General features: G+C 42.8%; 1 protein-coding gene across 7 annotated transcripts in view; it reads left to right on the top strand.

Annotated features, from left to right (window-relative positions):
* Window positions 1-4,854: 4,854 nt before the first annotated feature.
* The window catches only part of MITF (melanocyte inducing transcription factor), an 832,466-nt gene continuing 811,910 nt past the window's right edge, over window positions 4,855-25,410 (top strand). For 6 of the 7 annotated variants that reach the window (XM_086938880.1, XM_086938886.1, XM_086938887.1 and 3 more), the window contains exon 1: window positions 4,864-5,058. In XM_086938880.1, coding sequence (XP_086795006.1) covers window positions 4,955-5,058 — 104 coding nt within the window. In that variant the 5' untranslated portion in view covers window positions 4,864-4,954. Of the gene's footprint in view, window positions 5,059-25,410 lie in introns of all 7 variants that reach the window. The other variant, XM_086938884.1, reaches the window with a different exon arrangement.

Here is a 25,410-nt window from a genome sequence, read left to right on the forward strand (position 1 = left end):
AACAATATCCATTATTATTTTAGGGTAAGAAATATATATTTTTTAAGTTTCTTCATGTGTTAAATAATGTTTTATTTGTATATTGTTTGTGTAATTGTTAATGTTTTTAAATATAGTTTGCAATTTTAAGTTATTTATATTTTTTATTTATTAATAAAATATTATTTTTGTGTCGTAGCTGATTGTGAGGTTTATAAGAGTACAGGGTGGGAAGTTAATGAAGTATAGTTAATTTGTATATTTTTAACTAATAAGAATTATTTATTTGATTATTAAGTATGTAAACTGTGTAAATAATATTGTTGAAGTTATATTTTAGGTGCGGGTTGTTGGATTTGTAGGGTTATAGGGTGGGAAGTTAAATAAGAATTTATTAATTGGTAACAAATTATGTAAATTGTGTAATTATAATAGTATTTTATTTAAATATATGTTTAATGTGCGTTACTAGGTATATAATACTAGAGTGTATAAATGTAATTACATAATTATTAAATAAATGTGTTTCATATTAGTTAGTTTAAAAATGTATATATATATTTTTTTTTAATGTATGCATATATTCAATTTTAAGTTAATAGTTTTATAATTTTATTACATTAATACTTATATTAAAATAAGGTATGTGTTTGAAGTGAAGTACTTTCCCTACTGTTGAACAGACTGGATTGGGAATAGTAAATGTTAGCCCTTCTGAGACCAATGCTTTCCATACTGTTGCACAGACTGCAGTGAGAATAGCAAATATTAACCCTCCTGATCCCAATGCTTTCCCTATTGTTCACCAACTGGAGTGGGAATAGTAAATTTCACCCCTACAGAGTCCCAACACTTTCCCTACTGTTGCACAGACTGGAGTGGAAATAGTAAGTTTCACCCCTTAGAGTCCAACACTTTCCCTACTGTTGCACAGACTGCAGTGGAAATAGTAAGTTTTAATCCTCATGAGTCCAAAGCTTTCCCTACAGACAGCAGTGGGAATAGTACATTTTACTCCTCCTGAGTCCAACACTTTCCCTACTGCTGCACTGACTGGAATGGGAATAGTGAATGTTACTTCTCCTTGGTTCCACGCTTTCACTACTGTTGCAGAGACTGGAGAGGGAATAGTAAATGTTATCTCACCTGAGTCCAACGCTTTCCCTACTGTTGCACAGACTGGAGTGGGAATAGTATATTTATTAATCCTAGAATGCTATAGTTTTGTTAAAGTATTTAAAATTATATTATTATGTTTCTGTGTATTTAAAATTATATAATTTTAATTAATAATGTTTGTAATATATTTTTAGTAAAATTTATTCTTTTATATTTGCTTACTCTTTTATGTGTAATTAAATTAAAATAAAAAAAATCCAGTTTATTGTGTACGGTTTTTAATTTATTGACTATATCTATCTATCTATCTATCTATCTATCTATCTATCTATCTATCTATCTATCTATCTATCTATCTATCTATCAATATATATAGCGTTTGATACCATCTCACACAAGACGCTGCTAGGCAGACTGAGGGGGATTGGGGTGCAGGGAAGGGCCCTTAAATGGATTCAAAGCTTTCCCTCCGGCCGTACCCAGAGCATTCAGCTACATACGTTCGTATCACAAACCGTCAGCGTAGATAAGGGCGTACCATAGGGATCTGTGCTTAGTCCGACCCTGTTTAATGTGTACATAACCCCATTGGCCGATATCATCAGGGACCATGGCTTTCAAACCATCTCATATGCAGACGACACGCAGCTAATCGTTCCCATTGGGGAGGATATTATATCCACCCAATTGAGGTTCAGAAGCTGCATGGCTAGCATTGCCTCTTGGATGAGGAGGAATTTTTTACAGCTTAACTCGTCAAAAACTGAAATCTTGCTGTTTGGGAAGGCTGAGACCATTTGGTCCCCAGAGTGGTGGCCCACTGAGTTGGGCAATGCCCCTGCACCCAGGAACTGTGCGAAGAACTTGGGCGTCAAAATAGACAATAAGCTATCCCTGGAGGAACAGGTCAAGACAGTCTCAGGTGCCTGTTTCGGCACCATGCGGATGCTTAGGAAGGTCTTTCCGTGGATCCCTCTGTCAGCGAGGAAGACTCTTATCCAGTCACTCCTGGTGAGTCGGCTGGACTATGGAAACACGCTGCTGGTGGGAGCAAGGGAAGATCTTTTGTCTCGACTCCAGGTGGTGCAGAATACGGCGGCCTGCCTTGCCCTTAACAAACCGGCAAGGACTCATTCAGCCCCATTGCTGCATCAGTTACACTGGCTCCCGGTGAGGAAAAGAGCTATCTTTAAGATGCTCTGTGTAGTTTTCATATCACTACAGGGAAATGACCCGGCCTACCTAAGGAACAAACTCAGGTGGTATCAGCCGGCCCGACAACTGAGATCCAGCAATTCCAATTTTCTGTGCATCCAGAAAATACGGAAGGCACGTAATGGCGGTAGAGCCTTTTCCTATCTGGCAGCTAGCCATTGGAATTTGCTTCCACAGAATCTCAGGTCCTGTGGTGATTTAACCAACTTTATGAGACTGTTGAAGACATGCCTCTTTCAAATATATACCCTCATCATCCTTCTCCTTGTATAGCGCCGAGAGATCCCCTTGGGGATGATTCGTATGCGCTCAAAAAATCCACAAATAAATAAATAAAAGATGTGGTTCCCCTGAAGGAAAACTCCATAAAGCTAAGCTAAAGTTTCAGAAGTGGGATCGGGGAGGTTTAAGTAGCAGGCGTCAGCAAATAAAGCCTATAAGGAAGAGCCATTTGAATGTTCCAATCAGACAACGGAGTAATGTGCTTGCTCAAGAGATTAACTCAATGAGCAGAAATAAAGTAAGCATAAGGTCTCTAGAGAGGCAGAGGGGCATCTGCCTTCGAAGGTGGACAGGATCGAATCAGACTGTTATCATAGTGATGCACAATTAAAACATGGAATTCAATAGCCTAGACACTCCTTACAGTTCCCAAAGAGTAGGAGCCAATCAACTTTAAGCGTTTGCAAATTCCTGCTGTTGGCCCTCGTCCCATGAGTCATACAATGGCACAGTTCAGCTTTGTGGCTTCATAGATATCATACAAGGGAGGAGAAGTATCAGCTGGTCCACCTCACGCACAGTCGTTCAGATTTACTGTATAGCTTGTTATGAGATACATTCAATGGCCTTCACACAGAATTTGCACAGTTCTAATGCGCACACTATTAAAATGTGGCTCGTGTAACGAGAAAAAGATTACGCACAGCAAGCAGAAATAAAATATTTAATTGAACATGGGGCCTTTCAAATTGAGGCCTATAGTGACTATGGCTAACTTAACGTGAACACATGCTAATTATGATTAACTATTAATATAAAAACCACTCATTATGGACACTTAAATATAAAATCACACTTGAATATGAGCATGTTATATGCAAACGCATGGCATCAAATGAAAGTTATAAAATGTGTGACAACACATTAGCAGCTGAGGTAGATGGAAGGAAGTTTCATGTAGACATTTTAGGTAGGGGTTTGGTGTGGGACAGCGGCTTTGGCCATCGTCACACCTGGGTGATGGCTCGTTTCAAGCATCCACACTCCTTTATTTATAGAGGTTTACTTCAGTTTTCAGCATGGCAGTAGTTGATTAATCTCTGTTTCCTTTCTAGAGCCATTCAGGTAGGTAGGTGACTGGCAGGTCTCTGTTTGTCTTTTGCAGTTGGGAGTTCGTTGCTTTCTCCTTTTCTGGGATCGTTTTGATGGGACACGTCTGTTTTTCTTGGTGGGGTTTTGCTGCCGATAATCAGGCCTGGATATTTTATTAGTCAGTGTGAACAGTTCAATAGGTTTTTTTGTTTTTGTTTTGGGTGAGCCCATCCCAGCGTAGTCAGGGAGCAGTGGGATGGATTGTTCAACGGTTACAGTGGGGGCATGAGAAGTTAGACAAGTATGGATGTGTGCAGGTTAGGAAGTTATAAGGAGTGGGCACTTTCGAATTTATTAGAGTTGTGTTGGTGCAGGAATTAACATTGTTTAGTGAAGCATTTAGTTTTGTAAACTATTGCCTAAGGATTTGGTTATGTTTATATTCCAAACGTGTACTTTTAAAACGCCCTTTTCCTCTCATTTAGGTGTAGAGTGTCGTTTTGGTGCGCCGTTTTCCCAGTAACTTAAAGTTATACACAAACTAATTACGGCGCTTCCAGTTTTACATAAATGTCAAGTGACCCCCGGGAAAGACGTTGTCTCGTTGTTTTGTAAAACTGTACTTAATTTAATCGTTGGACCCTTTTAAAAACGCGTGTATAAAAGACACTTCGACATAACACTAAGCCTTTGGCTTATTCCTTATTTCAACGAGCTCATAAGCTTCACCACAAATTTGAAAAGTCGAATAGAATCCAAAACATAGCCATCTCCTGCAGTTGGAAGACACTCACTCCACCTTTGTCGCAGTGAAACATAATAAAACATGATGATAACTGCTGTGGCACTTACAAGGTGAGTGCGCAGGTGAAGGGCTGGAAGGTTAGATTGACCCCCACAAGGGTACGGATTTGGCCTTGACCATACTTCAAGGAGGGGAGACAGGGCAATTATTCGATCGTCCTATTTCTATTTCCATTGATCCCGGACGCGCAGTCAGCCTCTAAACATTAAACAATTGAATATGAAAACAATTAAGCTCGCATGGTCCGGAGTCATTACGTGTTGTTTTTTTCAGTGGAGCTTTGCATGCTGGGTTAGGTAGTTTATGAGTGCTATTCGTAATATGTAGAGCAACGCGGCAAGCATCTCTGTAAACTACACATCCCAGACAAAACGCAACGCAGCTGAAAGTCAATGTTCAGGAGGGGGCAGGGGAGTGGACTGTGGCTGGCACTGTAAGCACAGCCAGCTGGCACTGACAGCCCTGCCTACTCCTCGCTCATGTTCACCCACTAGCCGCTTTGCCCCACTTACAGTAGCAGCCATGCAGTCTGAATCTGGCATAGTGGCGGATTTCGAAGTCAGTGACGAATTCCACGAGGAGCCCAAGACATACTACGAGCTGAAAAGCCAGCCCATCAAATGCAGGTTAGTGACAGCTGGGAGTTTTTGTTAGTTGAAGGGGGCAGCACTTTGGTACACACGTGCATGACAGTAACAGAGGTCCGTGGTGCGCATCTGTTTGCCATTCTTATACAGCATTTAATTGTGGAATAGACAGCTTTCAGAGTGGCATTTGTCAAAAACGCCTCGGATAGGAGAATTTTAAATGAAAAATAATGATTCTTGTATCTTCTTATGGGTGCACCTTTTACCCGTGCCAGGCACTAGTACCACCAGCTCCTAACTGAGAGACAAGACTACCGTAGTGCGGCAAGTTTCCCGTGCCTTTGAAGAGCTGCGTCGCTCGCAGTATTGGAAAGAAAGTTCAGGGGAGAGACCGCTTGGCTGCAGGTGACGCGCATCTGCCCTGTCAGTGCCCGGTGACATGGCAGTGTTTCCATGCGGGGCGAAAGAACGGGAACGGGGGAGTTTGCCTGTCTGATGGATATAGCTGAGAGGCGCTGTCATTGCACACGCAGTATTTGCTTTGAGACTTTTTTGGCAGCTTCAAGTGTCAGCATTGCATGAGCTCTGGCGTGTGTCATAACTCGCGGCTATTTTCAGCGTGGCAACGCAGGTTAACCGACTCGGGGAACCGTAAAAGCAGTAAACTAGACATTTTAAAAGAGACTGTTCTTTAGATCTGCATATTATTCAGCATACTAAGGATGTTGTTCCCGCAACGAGCTAGAAGGCTACTTTATAAACTGGACTTTGTTTCTGGCTTGCATTATATACTTGTTCTCATCTGCCTGTTTTGTTTGTTTACAAAAAACTTGGTCTAATTTATATAAGAAATTCAAAATCTCCCGAAATTCAGGAAGTTATCATCGATCTGATTTCATATGATGAATTGCGTCACTCGTTTTTTCACAAAATGCATGCGTATTGGAAAATTGTTTGTGCTATCTGAGGTCTGGCTTTAAAGTTTTCGCACGGTGCCGTAATCGCATCCAGTACCACTGCTGCTCTTGTGTGCCTAGACCTCACCCTCCCACGTGGGTGAGTATGAGGGCGCCGAGGAGGGAGGCTTTGTGACGTCTTGTTTAATTATGAGTAGTATATTTGACTTTTTTCCCCCCTATTCGACGCCGCCTCTCCTCCGAGGTAGTGATGGTTATGACAACAATGCCAAGTTCATTGATTGGCCTTGCTGTGCTTTGAAACTCACCGGCCTGCCTTTTGACGAATGACACACGCAGAAACTAGAGGCGAGCGAACCAGCAAATTAGCCAAGAGAACAGACTTGAAGGGTCGGCTCTGGGTCTAAGAGCCAATGCACAAGCCGATCCTTAAACATATTTGGCATGTAAACACTGTAACATACATCATGATACAATAAGTTAAGGTGTCTTCAACGTTAAACAAAAGTGCATTTCTTTAACACGCAGTGTGTGTCACCATAGAATTTATTTAAATTGGGAGTTTTTAAACCTGCACGGAGAAACATTTCTGCGCCCGCCCTAATGACAATGCTGTTGGTGAGCTGAGAGACACATGTCATTTGTTAAGTATACCCTATATGTGACCTGGGTGCATAGATTGTAATCAGAAACATCATTATAAAGATCAAAAATAAGAGGTTTTGTACAGCATACATCCTGAGCCCATATATTTGAAAGTGTTCTAATGTAATACTGACCAGAAAGGAGGCTTGTTGAATTAAAATATTTCCTTAGGATCAGGGCTTTAAGTGGGCCGGGTCTCACCGGGTCTGAGCACCTGCAGTTTTTTTAAGAAGGGCTCGAAACGGGTCTCTATCGGGCTCTGTTTTGTGCCCTGGCACAGGAGGTCCATTTTTTTCGCGCATTAGAGGGGAAAGGAAATCCTTTAAAGAGAGCTGTTTTCTCTCTGGATTTCTCTTCTCTTTTCGGAACTAAGGAGCAGCAAAATTGTCGTGGTGTCACCAGGGCTTTATGTGGAAGCTTTTTCAATATTATATACAAGCCACAGTTGCTGCTTATTTATTTTATGCAACTAACAACCATTGACAAAGCCAATAGTCCTGACTTGTTGCAACTATGATGTTACTTGTTGTATCATATATATGGATGCAATGACAGAAACAACAAAATACCAGTCGGGGGGCACACTATGGTAAGCACACACTTTTAGCGTACGTGTTTTTAAGCCACGTCCTTAATTACATTGGCCACACCCCCTTGAGAGACCCCCCCCAGTTTTTTTATTCCACCTAAAGCCCTGCCTAGGATCAGAGTTTGGGCAAGCAGGGAAACCGGAATTGATCCCAAATTTTCCAGGTTCACAGTGTACAATGAATCTACTAGATGGGCATCAATGGGTACTGCTTAGTCGTTAATTCTTGGAGAATGAGACAAGAGTGCGGGTACCGGCAGAATGTAGATTATGTGCCATATCTCCTCCTGTGATAGCTCGGCCTGCATTGAGCTTGATGTTCCAAAAGGACCTCGAGCTTCGCTCGAGCTTTTAGGCATACCAAATAGAATACCTTCCAAAACAATTGGGTGTTTGGAAGCTCTTAAGGTGGTCCAGTTGCTTACAGCATACACTACAAATCAATGACAAACCTCTAGGTCAGATTATTTAGCCCAAACCAAGGGTAATAAATCTTTCGTCATTTTTTTCTTTTCTTAAATTATTACCAAATTCCTTCAGGCAACTGGGACGAGCTTTACTAGGACATTATATCTGACAGTAACTCATATATAACGCATTCATTATATTTTGGTAAAGACCAAATATTTCTGTGGCACAATGTGTTGTTTTTTATTTTTTTTGAATAACCTTATTTTATGTGGATAAATAGTTAATTAATATCACACACATTTCATATAGATGAATTTTATCAAAGCAAAGGGTCTTGTCTTGACCTGTTTTTCTCACAAATAATACATGTTGGCTACAAATAAATGAAATTGGCTTAATTAATTAGATTTCTCTGTCCCTGCACTAAAACTGATATTTTCCTCTCGAACCAAAATGTCCATCATACAACACCATCACCAAACTTCCCACAGAGATTGATTTGTGACCATGCTTCCATTGGTTTGTCCGCACTATTTAAAGTTCTAATGTTGCATTCACCACACCCCTGCTTGTTCTTTCTCTCTCAAGCTAATTCTGCCCTTATGCCCATGGTATCATAATCATTTTTGGGTCATCACTCTGGCTTTTGCTTGTGTTCTTCTATGACCAAATGTCAACAGCATAGATAGATTGCCAAGCAGTCTCTGGTAGCCCGATATAACCTGGGCTTGATTTGAAAGCAAAAGAGGCCTTGTCAGAAATGTTCAAATAATCTCTCAATCTCTCTCTCCCTCTATCTCAATCTCCTTCTTTCTCTCTCTCTCCCCCCCCCCCCCCCCCCCGGGAAGCTGGAGGCAGAGGACAATAGGATGTTGCTATGAGTGGTGCAGTGGCACCAGGGCCCAGAAACCCAGTACCCACAATCATGACTATCCCAGTATTTTACCTCTCAGCCGTTAGTGAGGAGAGGCCTAAATCCTTGCTTGCACTAGGTTTCATGACACTCTTGCCACACATTTGAAAAACACCAGCCGTGGGCCTTCAACAATCAGCCTCCAGTGGCTCCTGCCCCGCAGAAATGCCCTATGCATAAATTGTCAGTGCAACCCTAAACATACCAGTGACAGTGGCCTACCTACCTGTACTAATTCAGGCTATCTTCGATATAATCACACTAGACACTGCGGGGAACGGGATTTTGATATCAATTTATGATTATGATAAATTTAATAAAGAATCTCATTCATCTGTTTTGGACCGCTTATATCTGTCATTGAGGAAAGGACCACCCCCGCATTGGTTAGACAAACCCCATTAACTGACGCCACTCTGAAGAACCACTTACAACCGATGAAGTTTTAAAAGTTTATATAAGGTTGAATTTGAATGCGATACAATCCACTCAGGATAAAATCTCAAAGTATACAAAATACAAAATCAATTACAATATCAGCCGCTTAAGCTTCGATGTGAAGTGGTTCCTTCTGCGTCATCTGCAGTAAGATAAAAACAATAATCGAGTTAAAACTGTCCCTACTCTATGCTATGTGACAACCCTACTTCGCAAGTTCTCTTCCCTAAAAAGGTGTCAGCAGTTTGACTCCCTAAGAAGTTCAAACCCTCTTTAGCCTCTAAAGGAAATCTTAAGTTTCAGAAGCAGTACCCTATCTGCCTACCCATCCGCTCTCTAAGGGTCCTCGGCCTACTGCTCCCTTGCGCTTCTGATGTCTCAGCGCATCTGCTCAAGGCATCTACCTTTCGCCCTTGCTCTGAGCAATTCGTCTCGCTGTTCCTAATCTCCCAATTGCTCTCTCTCGCTCATCGCTGATTGCTCCCTCCTCCCCGGGGTGCTGTCCCTAAAATACACAATCACAGTGTGGGTGGAACGCCCCTTGACGCCCACCACGGACTTTCCCCGATGATGTCAACTTCCTGCTTCTTCCATTGGTCACTCCTTGCGTCGTCCGTTAAGTTGACCCTTCTCCTTTGGATGTCATCTTCATCATTTCATCGTCGACATTTATCGATTCTTTCAGATCATGTAACATATGAATTTTGGACAAGGCCTTAACTTTATGTCTCTTAACTTGACCCTGCTAGGTCCTGTGAATGGTCTTGTCAAAACATAGTCCACCTCAAGAGTGTCTCTCCTCACGTTCGAGCAATAAGCTCCGTCCGGCATTGTCACCTTAAATCTAACAAGTGCTAGACTTCTCGGCTCTCATGTCCACAATCAAGCTATTTACGACCTTCACAAGACCACTAAATTACATTTCATGTGACTATGCTCCTTCGAGCTCTTGACCAGTTAGGTTACATACACAAATGACCTAAACTCTTCCAACATTCCTACAGAAACCCTCTACACAGCATAACCTTTGGCATACATTTATATTCGTATTTTAGCAAAAAGCCTTAGTTATACTTAAACATTCTACATCAAATACATGAAATACATAGAATACGACTGCATAGAATATAACTTATGCATTCTCCTTGGTTACATCTTTATGTGAGTTCTCTTATACATTTATCCATGTTTCTCCACGTTTACGCCTTTCCACGCTATTTTCTCGCCGCTTCTCCCAATGTAAAGTTACACATTTAAAGTTACACACGTACACGAATTTTACTGTGCACGTTCTACATTTCATACACATTTCTACATCTACCCATCATGTATACGGGTCTTCTAAATCTAATGCATTTTAACGTGTGAATACATTTACATTTCCTATACCATGTTATCACTTCATTGGCCTTTATGCTATAGTCGCCAACTTTACATTACGATGTGCGCTTCATTCCTACGTTTATAACATATACGTCTAAATATGGCTAGTATATTCTTTTTGTTCAAATTGCGCTCTCTCAGTTCCCCCCTTTGATGACTTTTAGGAGTCATCACTAAAAGCAATTTGAATACGTCCGTTATATAGAACTAGTTACATCAGTTCCCCTTTTTATCGACTCAAGTGTTCTCAGACTTTTATACTGTTGATCTTGTAGAACAGCTAGTCTCCTTTCTTGGTCTCTCATCAATCTTTGTAACTTGTTCGACCTATACCATTTATACAATTTTACTAATCCTAATAATGTAATTATACAAATTACTACTATTAATACAGGCTTTAAAATGTACCAAACTATACTTTTGCCTAGATTAGCAAACCAACTTCCAACCTTTCCCACTCCATTTCCTACTTTTTCCCAAACATTTACTTTTGATAAATCTTCAATTTCTTGATGAATCTGTGTAATATTCTGTATGACTTTTTCAAGTGGTTTTGAATTATCAGGAATATAAGTACAACATTCCTGAACTTTCAAAACTTTACAAACTCCGCCTTCCTTTGCTAATATTACATCTAAAGCAAGTCTGTTTTGTAAAACCATTGCTCTAATCGACTGCATCTCACCTTCCACTAACATTAATGATCTTGCAGTGCTGGCAGACAATCTATCCACGACTGTCGCTAACCTTCTAATCTTAACATCGTTAAGAATCAAACCTAACAATGGAAACATCGCTCCAAATACATCTCCTACTACTTCTGCATCTCCTACTTCCCTTTTCGTTCTCCTCGAAGCCTTTCCTTCTATTATCGCCAAATCCTTTGCATGATATATTTTGGGGAAGACAATTGCCAAGTAACACGAACCATACCAATTGTCTGGAAGTTTTACATAGGCATTTCTCCCACATACAAAATACACATTCGGAATAGCTTGCATCCCTTTCATAAAATCCTTTGTGTAGTACTCCAGTCTAAAAGAGTGCTCACAACTAACTTCACCTACAAATTCACTCTCATAATACGTTTTGCTTCGAGTTAAACATAACTTTCCTTTCTGCGTTCTATCCAATGCTATTGGACCATTGCTACCTTTCTTTTTGTGTGCCTTCTCTTCTTCGGTCCAGTCTGTTTTCCATTGTCCTGACAATTTTAGAATTTTCTGCCGTCTGCATCGATCATCTACTTGTGCTATAAACCTTTTCTCTACTTCTGATACTTTGCAAGTCAGATTATTTCTACGTGCATATGATGTATCTAATGTGTCCCAAGGAAGAAAGAATTTAGCTAGTCTATCTTCCTTTTTGTAATAGTCCCACTTATTCATTTGCTTATAATTCGGAACTTCAGGCAGTACCGAATCATAATTTGAAAAGTAGTACTCAAATCCTTCTCTACCATAAAATATACTAAGCAGTAAACTACATGTTATCCCATACGTCAATGGGAGATGGTGATATCTAATGCCTTCGTCTACAGAAGCCGGCAATTGCATACAAACGTAACAATCTTTGGCCTCCATGGCATCGATATATTCATACAATAATTTGGCATATGCATTTGACCTAAAGTTTCCCTGTGACTCATCTATGTGTAATCTACGAGCTTCATCTGCAAGTAACGCCTTTTCACGTGTAACGGTGCTCTCCTCCTTCTTTCCCACAAGAGCAGGTTTCAAGGTCGTTACAATTTTTACATTTGTTATTCTTTTATCGTTTTCATGTCCTGTCATGTAAGATATCGTTACTACTATGATTATGAGGAATATCACTATTGCTATAAGTGTACCTACTATACATCTAGCTTTTCTGTTTGGGTTGCCGTTCTCCATGTTATCAAAACAGCGTACCTCGTTCTCCAGCGAAAGTTCTCTTTCCAGTCTTTGGTAGCTTGTTTGCTTTCACAGTCTTTTAAAGTGCTTTTTATTAACAGGTATCTTTTCACCACAATGTCTTTTCTTTTCTTAGCAGCAGACAACCCTAGCCCTTCTCCGTCCTCTAAATGTAATCCCTAAGTTTATTCTTCTTTCCACTCGGCGCTAGGTTATCTTCTTCTTCATAACATACGTACAAAAGTCTTTTATGCATCAACAATTATTGTCGGACCTGCAGCTTTCACAACAATAATTAACAGTTCAAAACGAATAACTTTTTCTTCTTCTTCTGTCATTTGCTGACCAACTGTTGGAAATTGTAGTCTTTTTAGCACTAAATCTTGAATTTTACTCAAACGTGGGGGTCGGGGAAGTGTGAAAGTCAGTAACCCCTCAGTCTCAAGCCCAGGCGCCAACATCCATATCTCCACTGTCACGACTGGATCAAGAGTGGTTACTTTCACACTCTTCACTCTCCCAGATTTCTGTCCCCAATACATCTGCTAGATAAGTCCACTCTGGGGTGGCGTACCTTCTGCAGGGCACACGTACCCTTCTTGATCTTCGTGGACTCTCAGTTCCCGAATCTGTCGTTTCTTCCTCCTGGTCCGATTCTTCAGCGATCGGGGCAAGAGTTCTTTCCTTTTTCCTTTCCGAACTTGGCCTTTTCCTTCTCTCCGGCCAACTGGCTTCTTCACTCTTTGTCTTTCCGCTCCTTGTTCTAGGAACTGTCTCTTGGTCACTCTCAATTTGTTCGATATCTGTGTCGGATTCCCAATTACTTTCTTCTCCTGAGGCAACTTCGGTCCCACTCGTGTCCTGACCTTCGTCGCCCTGTTCCAACACAGTTTCAGCTTCTTCGATCACCTCCACAGCTTGGCTTTCCCCCTCTATGGCTTCTCCGCTTCCCGCCGGATTCTCATCCGAGAGAGGAGCTGTGTCTTCTGGAGGTGTTGGCACTCTTCGGGTGTGTGAGGCATGTATCCAGTTTGGCAGCCCTCCACACTTCACTGCGGTATTCGTTACAAGTATGACTTGAAACGGTCCTCGCCAACGCACGTCTAAGCAGTTCTTCCTGACATGTTTCTTCACCAGGACCCAGTCTCCTGGACTCAGGTCATGGCACAAGTCTTGTACTGATGGAACCTCTGCAGCCTGGACCTGGAGGGACACAGAATTAACGGCATCAGATAGTCCCTTGCAGTAGTCCAAGATCAAATCGTCTGTGATGTTCACTAGCGCTGCAGTCGGAACCGATGGCAACCTCATAGCTCTCCCCATTAGTACTTCATGTGGAGAGAGGCCTGTTCTTCTATCTGGTGTGCTACGTATACTCATGAGAACTACTGGAAGTGCGTCTGGCCAACTCAGGGATGTCGACGAACAAACTTTAGCCAGTCTGGACTTGATAGTACTGTTAATTTGCTCTACGATCCCTGAAGCTTCTGGTCGATAGCTGCAGTGTAACTTCTGATCGATATTTAAAGCTGAACACAGCATCTTCACCACTTCGCTATTGAAATGAGTTCCTCTGTCCGATTCCAAAGAGGATGGCACCCCAAACCTCGGTATCAACTCTCTAAGTAACAATTTTGCTACTGTAAGTGTATCACACCTACGTGTAGGGTAAGCCTCAACCCATCTAGAAAATATACAAACAATCACTAGCACGTATCTGAGTCTGTTGCATGGAGGCATTTCTATGAAGTCAATCTGCATCCTATTGAAAGGCCCCCCAGACCTTCCTATGTGACTCAAGGTAACTGGTGTTCTCTTACCCACATTTAGTTGCTGACAGATCGTACATCGCTGACACACTGCTTCTGCCGCTACTCTAAATTTAGGGTTAAACCACGTCTGTCTGAATACTCTCACCATAGCATCTCTTCCTATGTGAGCTGATCCATGCAATTTCCTTGCCATTGGACTAATGAGTTCATTTGGTAATACTGCCCTTCCGTCGGCAGACACCCAGAAATTCATTTCGCTTTTCTCGCACCCTGCTGTTTCCCAGCCCTTTTTCTCATCATCTGGTGCATTTTCCTGTACTGCTCTCAGTTCATCCCACGTATCTACAGTGTCTAACAACATGGTCAATTCAGTCATTTCCTGGATTCCCCCCACTTTTGCATCAGTGTGAGAATATCCCTGCTCTGCGCAGTAACGCGCTACCTCATCTGCATACTTATTTCCTAGTGATACAAAATCCGTATTTTTTGTGTGTGCTACACATTTGACCACAGCTATGGCCAAAGGTTTTTGCAAAGCTTCTAACAGAAGTTTCACGAATTCTCCATTCCTAATAGGAGAACCCGAGGAGGTCATGTAACCTCTTTGAGACCACAACTGCCCGTAATCATGAACTACGCCGAAACCATACTGACTATCGGTGTATATAGTGACTCGAAGTCTATCGCCTGCTAAGCAAGCACGAGTCAAAGCCACAATTTCAGCTACCTGCGCGGAGTGTACTCCTTCCAGGCAAGCGGCTTCTATAACTCTGGTAATCGTGCATACTGCATAAGCTGCTCTCAGCTGACCGACATCGTTTCTTACGCATGAACCATCAACGAAGAAAATTTCGTCTGGGTCTGTCAATGGCTCATCTACGATATCAGGTCTCGGTTTGGTACATAGTTCAGTCACATCGAGGCAGTCATGTTCTGTACAATTTTCATCTTCCACTTCATTCGGAAGTGGCATCAAAGTTGCAGGATTCAAGACAGAGCATCTCTTTAGGGTCACATTCTCGGCAGCCAGTATGACCTGCTCGTAGCTTGTGAGCCTGCTATTCGTCAGATGCTGAGTCTTCGTCCTTGTCATTAACAGTTCTACAGAATGTGGTACATACACTTCTAACGGATGACCCATAACTACGCTCTCAGATCTTTCAATGCTGACACCCGTTGCAGCTACGGATTTGAGACATCCGGGCAACGCTGCGGCTACTGGATCTAATGTAGCCGAAAAGTACGCCACTGGCCTGCGCGCATCTCCATGGACCTGTGCTAATACCGCTAAAGCGCATCCCTCTCTCTCGCAGCAGTAAAGCAAAAAAGGTTTTTTATAATCTGGCATTCCTAAAGCCGGGGCGCGACATAAGTCCTCCCTCAGCTGCAAAAACGCCATCAAACAATCTTTGTCCCATGGTACCGGATCACTTACTCCTTTGTGCGTCAGTTGTAATAACGGTTTTGCCTTCAGCGAAAAGTTTGCTATCCACTGTCGACAATAACCAACCATGCCTAGAAACATCCTGACTTCTCTTTGTGTTGTAGGCGCGTTCATTTTCATAATCGCCTCTATTCTGTCTGGAGACACCTTCCGCTTTCCTTTTTCAATCCTATGGCCCAAGTATTGCACCTCAGTCTTACAATATTGCAGTTTACTTGGAGACACCTTGTGTCCGTTCTCAGCCAAGTGATTTAACAAGGTGATGGTGTCTTCTTTGCAAGCTTCCTCAGTTTCTGACGCAACCAGGAGGTCGTCTATGTACTGGACCAGAACTGAATTCTTGGGCAGTACTAGACTCTCAAGATTTCGTTTCAATAACTGGTTAAAGATCGATGGGCTTTCTGTATACCCCTGAGGGATACGACACCATGTTAAGACGCGATCTTCCAGCTTGAAAGCGAAAAGATATTGGCTCTCCTCATCTAACGGTATCGAAAAGAAAGCCTGACACAAATCTATCACGGTAAACCATTCAGCTTGGAACGGTATCTGAAACAATATCACTGATGGATTCGGTACCACTGGACAACATGAGACAACAATGTTATTAATCTTTCGAAGATCCTGCACTATCCTGTATTTTCCACTAGGTTTCTGCAAACCCATGATCGGGGAGTTACATGGACTTCCCACGATCTCCTTCAGTATTCCCTGCTTAATCATGGATTCGATCACAGGCTTAATCCCTGCAATCGTCTCTGGCGTTAGCTTATACTGTGGTGTTCTTGGATACTCAGCATGGGGTCTTACCAAGATTTTTACCGGTTCCACTCCTTTGATCAATCCTATTTCTTCCCCAGAAAAATCCCATACCTCAGCTGAGACTTTTTCCCTCAAATCTTGCGGAAGTTCCTCCACTGTTAAGGTAGGATATAGTTCCACACACTCCTTCGAGTTCACAACTTTGAAATCTGCGTCCTCATCATTTGTCTGCACTTCTACTCCCTCAGGTGTGCAATGTATCGTGCAATTCAGTTTGCACAGCACATCTCTCCCTAATAAGCACACAGGACTAGAATCGCAGATCACGAACTGGTGTTCGTCACTGTAATTCCCTATTCTCACTGACACTGGTTCGGTCAGAGGATTCGTCATCCTCTTGTTTGCAACTCCTACCACCTGAACCATTTCTCCTGATATTGGCAGACCCGGGACTACTGCAGATCTCAACGTGGATCGAGTGGCCCCTGTATCCACCAAAAAGGTCGTAGGACATCCCGCTATTTCAGCCTCTACGTATGGTCCTCTCTGATCTACTTCCAAGGCGGCTCCTAGAGTACAGTCTTCGTCCCTACTCGCCCGCTGCCCTGTAAGAGGATCAACGTAGTAACATTCCTCTCCTCCTACAAACAATGGCATCTGTCTGTAGGTTTTCCCTCCGTTTGAGATGCGAGGTGGTTGAGGAAACGGGGCTCGAGGAGTCTGAGTCCCCCCTTTGACAAACTTGCCTTTCGGGACTGTGGCTCCCTTAACCACGTTGTTCTGAACCTCCTCCTCCTCCTGCTCAAATTCCCCTGACTCAACATTGTAAGGACACTCGCGTCGCCAGTGTCCCACCTCATTACACTGATGGCATCTCGTCGTCTTTTTCAGTGTCGCGATATCCATTCTCGGTCTCGGTCTTTCTTCCTCGTCTCTGCTCTGATTATTCTGTTTCTTTGCCTGCGTTCCTGTTCCCTGCTGTCGCTGTTTATCCTTTCCAGCAGCTTGCATTTGCACTAGCATTAACTTTTCTTTAAGCTTCTTCGCCTTCGAGTCTATCTCGTCACTACAGTACCTTGCATACCTCAGAATCTCATCCAAGGGTTTGTTCTGCCAACAGATCAGATGCTGTTGGATCATTAGGCATATTTCTGGTCTTAATCCTAAGACAAACTTTGAAACAAACTGTCCTATGTCTTTGGGATCCATCACATCTAATCCGCTGTATTGCTTGAATGCTTTCAGCAATCGCTCGTAAAACTCGTGCACTGTCTCTTTCGGCTCTTGGGTAGTCCGATCTATCTTAACCCAGTCTATGTCTTGTACCGGCACTTTCTCTTTTAGCCATGTTATTACTCTCTCGTACTTTTCCATGACTCTATCAGATGGACCATTCGTCCGGGTATCTCTTGATGGCTCACGAGTGGGCCAATCAACACTAAGCTTGCACGCCGTCCATAGGTCTCCGGGTACTACGATATCGAACAGTGTGTTCAAATCGACCCACAGTACCTTTGAAATCTTCACGAATCTTTCTACCTGCTTATACCACTCGACAGGATTATCTCTAAGCTTTGGGAAGGAATTGGTGAATGCCGCCAAATCCCCCCTAGTCCAAGGCACATGAACGTAACTTCCATTCGCGATTTCTCGCAAAGGGAAGGCTTCCATTCGCATCAAGTCTGTGTCCTGGGAGCCCTCAAGTACACTCCGTCTAACAGAGCCCTTTCTGGACCATCTTTCCTCCCATCTATCTAGATCTCTCCATATTCTGATACTTACGATCAATTCCCTTATGTGTACTTTCAGCGCGATCGTTCTGCGATCATCCAAATCCTGATCCGTGCAAGTTAGCCTGTGGTTACTCTGTAAAGCCTTAGTTCTTGACAGGTCTACCATGTACCTGTTTGCTAAATTAGATAAGTTCTCATGAACTGACCTCGCTCTTCGAGTAATATCTTTGGATAGAAACAGTATCTCATCTGGTGTATACGAGTTCAATCTCTCTAGTTGCACAGTGCCATCAATCAACTCATCCAGATCTGCCTTCAAACTCATCACATCAAGCCGTTTCGCTTTTATTTCGGCTTTCAGCATTTCAGTTCTATGTTCCTCCCTCATATCCCTCTCACTTCCACTATGCGCCCTACGCCTGAGCACAGGTGAGTTATGAGGAGTCTTCCTTCCATCTCTTCGTTCCCACCCTTCTAGATCCCAAGCCTTTCCGTCGTCCCGTGGGGTGTGGTGGAATAAGGCTCCTTCCCCCAACCCTACGTTCCGATTTTTCGGCTCGGTTTCTCCAGATGTGAGATAGGATCTACCGTTCTGTTCTAACCCATTATAACTTGCTTGTTGTCGGGTGTCACTTAACAAACGATAGGGTCCGTCACGACCCTCCATGTTCCCGTGATCTCTTTCGCGATCACCGGAAGAATGGCGAGACGTTTCGCGACTCCCTATGTTTTCGTGACTCCGACCACTATCCCCGGATGCATGTCGAGACGCTTCGCGACTCTCCATATTTCCGTGACTCCAATATCTCGCATTCTCACCTGGGGCATGGTGTGTGCACCTGAAGGTATTCCGGTACTCCTGTGTCCTATGTTCCCCTTCACTGAAAGTGACACGAGGCACTTCGCCACACCCTGCACTTCTGTCTTCGCACATTAGCCTATTGCTGTTATCAGTGGGATAAGTATCTCTTCTGCTCTCTTGGCTTCCTCCCTCCCACTCGGGGCTGCTTTCGCCAGCTCCACAATGAGAGAGAATCCTGTTATCCTGCTCTCTCCACTCGGATCCCGTTTCTAAACTTTTATTCCGAGCCTCTTCGGCCGCATCCCATTCTCTCAGGTATTCCCTTAATTCCTTATGGGTTTTTGGTTTAGGACCCCTCAAATCCATTGGCCCTCTTCGATCTCCCTGTTCTACTCTGGGACCTGTTGCAGAATCTAATGGGGTACTCCGACTTATTGGTGCTCGTATTTGCCTGTGGGAATTCGTTGTGGCATTCCTATTCTCTTCTTCTGCTCTTTCATTGTCCCCTCGTGCCTGTTCCTCCTGCTGGACCCCTTCCGGGTTGTAGATTGACACAATAGGGCCTATGGTGACCGGGACCTGCAAAGCGTCCGGCATTTGGTATGTCCTAGCGCATTGCGTCTCCGGCACCTTCTGGACCACAAATCTTCCCACTACTCTCTGTTCAGGACTAGCTTGGGGTATTTCTACGGTCTTAGTAGCGTCCCACTCTGATACCGGGATCGACCTATATTCTCCCCACCTAGTTCCGTCTACTTGCGGTAATATGGGACTCGCAAGTTCACCGCTATATGGAGGTGGTTTATCTGTTAACAGCCTATCTATCAGATCCTCCTCCGTCTCGCTTTCCTCGTCTTCCTGTTCTAGAGGTTTCCTTTCTCCTGTGGCCTCTATCATGGTGAACAGTTTGTCCGCTTCTACCTTCTGCACCCTCCATTTCTTAGCTTCTTCGTCCCATTTAGCATCCTGCACTGCCTTTACTGATCTTCTCACTCTTTCTTGGCGCCTCTTTACGCCCCTCTCGTGTGCTGTTCTAAACCACACACCAAGAGCTTCGAATTGTGTTGGCCTCGGTAGAGGTCTCATTGAAAGCATCGTCGCCTTCAGTTGGTTCAACACTTCTAATTTAAACGTTCCAAATCTTGGAAACGCCAGTTCTTTTTGTCCTTCAGTTAGCCTATGCCACTCGGAAATCCACAATATTGAATGTAAGCCTACATTTATTGCCATATGATGTGCTGGTGTGCCTTCTGGTGGAGCTTCTTCTCCGGCATATAAATTTCTCCTTTTCTTTTTAAAGATTTTCCCTAAACCCTTAAAGCACTTCATTTTTTGATGATATTTCTTACTTATTTGCGACTTGATAACAACCACCAATCCCTGTCCCAGCACGGTTCTACACTGACGTCACTTGTCTCTTCTTCAGCAGCTTCCCTCGTTTTCTCGACTCGTCTCACGATTTCACATGCGTTTTCATTCATACATTGAAAAGTGACTACTTCCGTCCAAGCGATCACTTTCCTCTGACTGTACGGCCACAGTCTAACTGTAATTGTCACCTCAACTGGCACAGCGTCTTTCCTCTTACGGTCGGACACTTGCCTCAACTGATAGGTTACTTACACACAGTAAACGTACGACCAGCGTCCGCTACTCATTCACTCACACATACGCTCCCCCTATCATCGGTCTGTCGGGAAATCAATGGTACCTCATGACCCCCTTTCAATGGTAGACAAATTACTCTAGGTGTTCGATACACCCGAACCACTTAAGTCCTCTGGACATAAGATTTCATCCAGTTGCGCGCGCTCACAACTTTCCCTCAATCACACTACAGGCATTCAACTCCGCTTGACATTACAACACAGGAACAACATAAAACACCGCAATCTTACAACGCATGACCCTTATACTCACTCTCGACCGACTCTGCTGCTTTTCTCTCGACGCACCGTCAGCACCGTCTTCGGCTGCGATTCTTCTTCTGGTTGACGATGACTAGGGACCTTGGGGTAAACTAACCTGGCCTAGGTCGTCTTCCTCAAGAAGATAACCATCCTCTGCTACCAACTGCGGGGAACGGGATTTTGATATCAATTTATGATTATGATAAATTTAATAAAGAATCTCATTCATCTGTTTTGGACCGCTTATATCTGTCATTGAGGAAAGGACCACCCCCGCATTGGTTAGACAAACCCCATTAACTGACGCCACTCTGAAGAACCACTTACAACTGATGAAGTTTTAAAAGTTTATATAAGGTTGAATTTGAATGCGATACAATCCACTCAGGATAAAATCTCAAAGTATACAAAATACAAAATCAATTACAATATCAGCCGCTTAAGCTTCGATGTGAAGTGGTTCCTTCTGCGTCATCTGCAGTAAGATAAAAACAATAATCGAGTTAAAACTGTCCCTACTCTATGCTATGTGACAACCCTACTTCGCAAGTTCTCTTCCCTAAAAAGGTGTCAGCAGTTTGACTCCCTAAGAAGTTCAAACCCTCTTTAGCCTCTAAAGGAAATCTTAAGTTTCAGAAGCAGTACCCTATCTGCCTACCCATCCGCTCTCTAAGGGTCCTCGGCCTACTGCTCCCTTGCGCTTCTGATGTCTCAGCGCATCTGCTCAAGGCATCTACCTTTCGCCCTTGCTCTGAGCAATTCGTCTCGCTGTTCCTAATCTCCCAATTGCTCTCTCTCGCTCATCGCTGATTGCTCCCTCCTCCCCGGGGTGCTGTCCCTAAAATACACAATCACAGTGTGGGTGGAACGCCCCTTGACGCCCACCACGGACTTTCCCCGATGATGTCAACTTCCTGCTTCTTCCATTGGTCACTCCTTGCGTCGTCCGTTAAGTTGACCCTTCTCCTTTGGATGTCATCTTCATCATTTCATCGTCGACATTTATCGATTCTTTCAGATCATGTAACATATGAATTTTGGACAAGGCCTTAACTTTATGTCTCTTAACTTGACCCTGCTAGGTCCTGTGAATGGTCTTGTCAAAACATAGTCCACCTCAAGAGTGTCTCTCCTCACGTTCGAGCAATAAGCTCCGTCCGGCATTGTCACCTTAAATCTAACAAGTGCTAGACTTCTCGGCTCTCATGTCCACAATCAAGCTATTTACGACCTTCACAAGACCACTAAATTACATTTCATGTGACTATGCTCCTTCGAGCTCTTGACCAGTTAGGTTACATACACAAATGACCTAAACTCTTCCAACATTCCTACAGAAACCCTCTACACAGCATAACCTTTGGCATACATTTATATTCGTATTTTAGCAAAAAGCCTTAGTTATACTTAAACATTCTACATCAAATACATGAAATACATAGAATACGACTGCATAGAATATAACTTATGCATTCTCCTTGGTTACATCTTTATGTGAGTTCTCTTATACATTTATCCATGTTTCTCCACGTTTACGCCTTTCCACGCTATTTTCTCGCCGCTTCTCCCAATGTAAAGTTACACATTTAAAGTTACACACGTACACGAATTTTACTGTGCACGTTCTACATTTCATACACATTTCTACATCTACCCATCATGTATACGGGTCTTCTAAATCTAATGCATTTTAACGTGTGAATACATTTACATTTCCTATACCATGTTATCACTTCATTGGCCTTTATGCTATAGTCGCCAACTTTACATTACGATGTGCGCTTCATTCCTACGTTTATAACATATACGTCTAAATATGGCTAGTATATTCTTTTTGTTCAAATTGCGCTCTCTCAACACCAGGCCAGTGGAGCTCCTGTCGTGCCTGTAACAAAGTACTAGCCACACACGTAGCCTCAACGTTGGGTGTAGCATCGTCTACGCAGAGTTTTGGATTGACACACTATGTAAGACAGTTTTAGTCTATTTATTGCAATATGTAATATACAAACAAATCTAAAATAGTTTTTAAATATCAAAAAACTCAATGTTAAAACATAAGAGCTGCAATAAATATATTACCGTATGTAAAGGTCTGACAAAAAGTACGCATTAAATTTGGGTTTGAAAGGGCTGTGACAGCAAGCTGTGAGGGTTGAAGAGTAATAGGGGGTAAATGGATGTTGATACTGCTAAAAGTGTTGTATGGTGAGGACTTTTATCTATGTTTTGTACATAGTAGACTTTTAAAATCTTGACTAACACTGATGTTGCAGACTTACACTTTCTGTGGTCACATAATCCTTCTTGCAGCCCTAGCAAAGCTTCCAGGACATATTCTGTATATACATGTTGGTTGCCCCCAAGCCTCCACATAAAACTATATTTCGAGGACTTCTGCCGTGCACCTGGCATGCTGCTGCAAACGAGCTGAAAACACCATCTGTTAAATGAAAATATTTTGGAGACGTTCTGTTAATTTTTTTTTAAAATGACATCATATATATAAATGCTATCATTTTCTAGTGAATATGAGCTCAATCTTTTTTTTAAGCCTGCATTGTTTAAAAGTCGTGGCAGAGCAATTGCGACCTTTGCGAGATTTAAGGAGCACAAACGCAACATTGAATTTAAATGAGATATGACATGTAAAACTATGTTTATTGCTGTACAGTGTACTAAATTTGTCAACACCATAGTCCTGTAGTGCATCTCTTATAATATACCTGTACGTGTGTGGGAACAGAAGCGCTTGTATTTCAAATATATCAGTCTCAATTTATGGATATTAGGGATGCAATGTTTGTGGTCTATTCTCTTTTCAATACCAATTTAGTACAAGAAACATAGACAAGTCATATTACAACGGAGTCACACATTCATGTGGTACATTCTTCCTTTATTTTTCTTTGCAGCCTTGAATCAGTCAGCTCAGCCGGTGTGTTTCGTCCTTAAGGACTTCATCAGGGTTCTGGTAATATCAGTGTGTAGTCTTGAAAATTCAGATTACCTGATTTTGCCCGTTGGGTGGGAGAATATTCCACGTTCCATCAAACAAATCCTTCTGTGATGATGCGTATTTGACCATACTGACTGGACTGACACTCTCTTTTAAATTGTGATGCCCAACGTATATAATGATCAAAATTCTACAAGAACTCCCTCAAACTGGGTAAAGAGACAGAGTTAATTTTCAGGACCGCACACAGATATTTCCAGAACCCTGATGAAGGCCTTCTGGACAAAACACATTGGCTGGGCTAACTGATTTAAGGCTTTAATCAAAAATAAAGGAAGAATTTACACATCATTTTGTGACTCCATTGTAATTTGACTTGTCTATGTTTCTTGTACTAAACTGGTATTGAAAAGAGAATACATCACAAACATTGCTTCCCTAAGATCCCTAAATGGTTTCTTAATTTGCTTATCATATGATTCCTTAGCAGTGGGTTCATGAACAGTTGAGCGCTTATAATTGCAATTTAATGCATATAGTCACACAAACTAGTGCAACCATCTGGTAGTCCACTGCTTTTTTTGTTGTTGTTTACATTGGTGGGACATAGAAAGAAAAGTCCTAAACAAACCCAGTTTCCTTCCCCATTCCACCCCACCCCCTTTGCTGAGGACATACCTCTGGGGAGGCTATTTACTGATTGTTATTGATGTTTCTTTACTAATGAACATTCAAGTGCAGTAGTGGGCTGGTAAGAACCCAGCAAACTAGTCAGAATGCTGTTGCTGCCCATTCTCCTCCATATGCGCCACTCAGCCAGTCACTAGCTTGTGTGTGTGACTGCGGAAGGGAGTTGCTGTGTTTATGCTAATAAACCCATTATTATAGCCTTATAGCTCTCTGTGGAGTGTTAAAGGCCCAGTGCAACTTGGGCTTATAACTAGGGAGAGAGCCTATAACAACCGGTATAGCCCAAGGCAGAAGGGCTATAAAGCGGTAAGAATATTCCACCCATTGAAGGTGCAATGTTTTACATTAAAAAGGGAAACACTGAAAGACAAACATTAGAATGTTGGAGCAGAAGAGTTGTACCATTTTAATGTAGTCCCAACTTTAAAATGTTCTAATATATTTTATTGTCTCTCTTAAGGGGTGTAGCATTTAACTTGGTGGGGAGCAAAAAACAGTGATAGTCAAGTCAAGTCAAGTCAGATAATTTATATAGCGCACTACATACCCAGAGGGTCTCAAGGCGCTTAGGTAGGAGAGGAGGATTACTTGTCAAATATCCACGTTTTAAGTTGCTTTCTAAAGGCTAGGTGGTTCTGGGTAAGGCGAAGGTGGGTGGGGAGTGAGTTCCATGTTTTAGCTGCCAGGTATGAGAAGGATCTGCCTCCCATGGTGGTCTTGTTGATGCGGGGTACAGTGGCGAGGGCTTGGCTGGCAGAACGTAGTTGGCGGGAGGGGGTGTAGAAGGACAGTCGTGAGTTGAGGCATTCTGGTCCGATGTCGTAGAGTGATTTGTGTGCGTGGGTTAGCAGTCGGAAAGTGATCCTCTTATTGACGGGTAGCCAGTGGAGGTCTTTCAGGTGGCCAGAGATGTGTTCGTTACGCGGGATGTCTAATATGATCCTGGCTGAGGCGTTTTGGATTCGTTGGAGTTTCTTCTGGAGTTTAGCGGTAGTACCTGCGTAGAGGGTGTTGCCGTAGTCCAGTCGGCTCGTGACCAGAGCATGGGTGACTGTTTTTCTGGTTTCGGTGGGGATCCAGCGAAATGTTTTTTTGAGCATGCGAAGAATGTTGAAGCAGGATGAGGATACG

Source organism: Lissotriton vulgaris, chromosome 9 (assembly GCF_964263255.1).
Source record: "Lissotriton vulgaris chromosome 9, aLisVul1.2, whole genome shotgun sequence".
NCBI lineage: Eukaryota > Metazoa > Chordata > Amphibia > Caudata > Salamandridae > Lissotriton > Lissotriton vulgaris.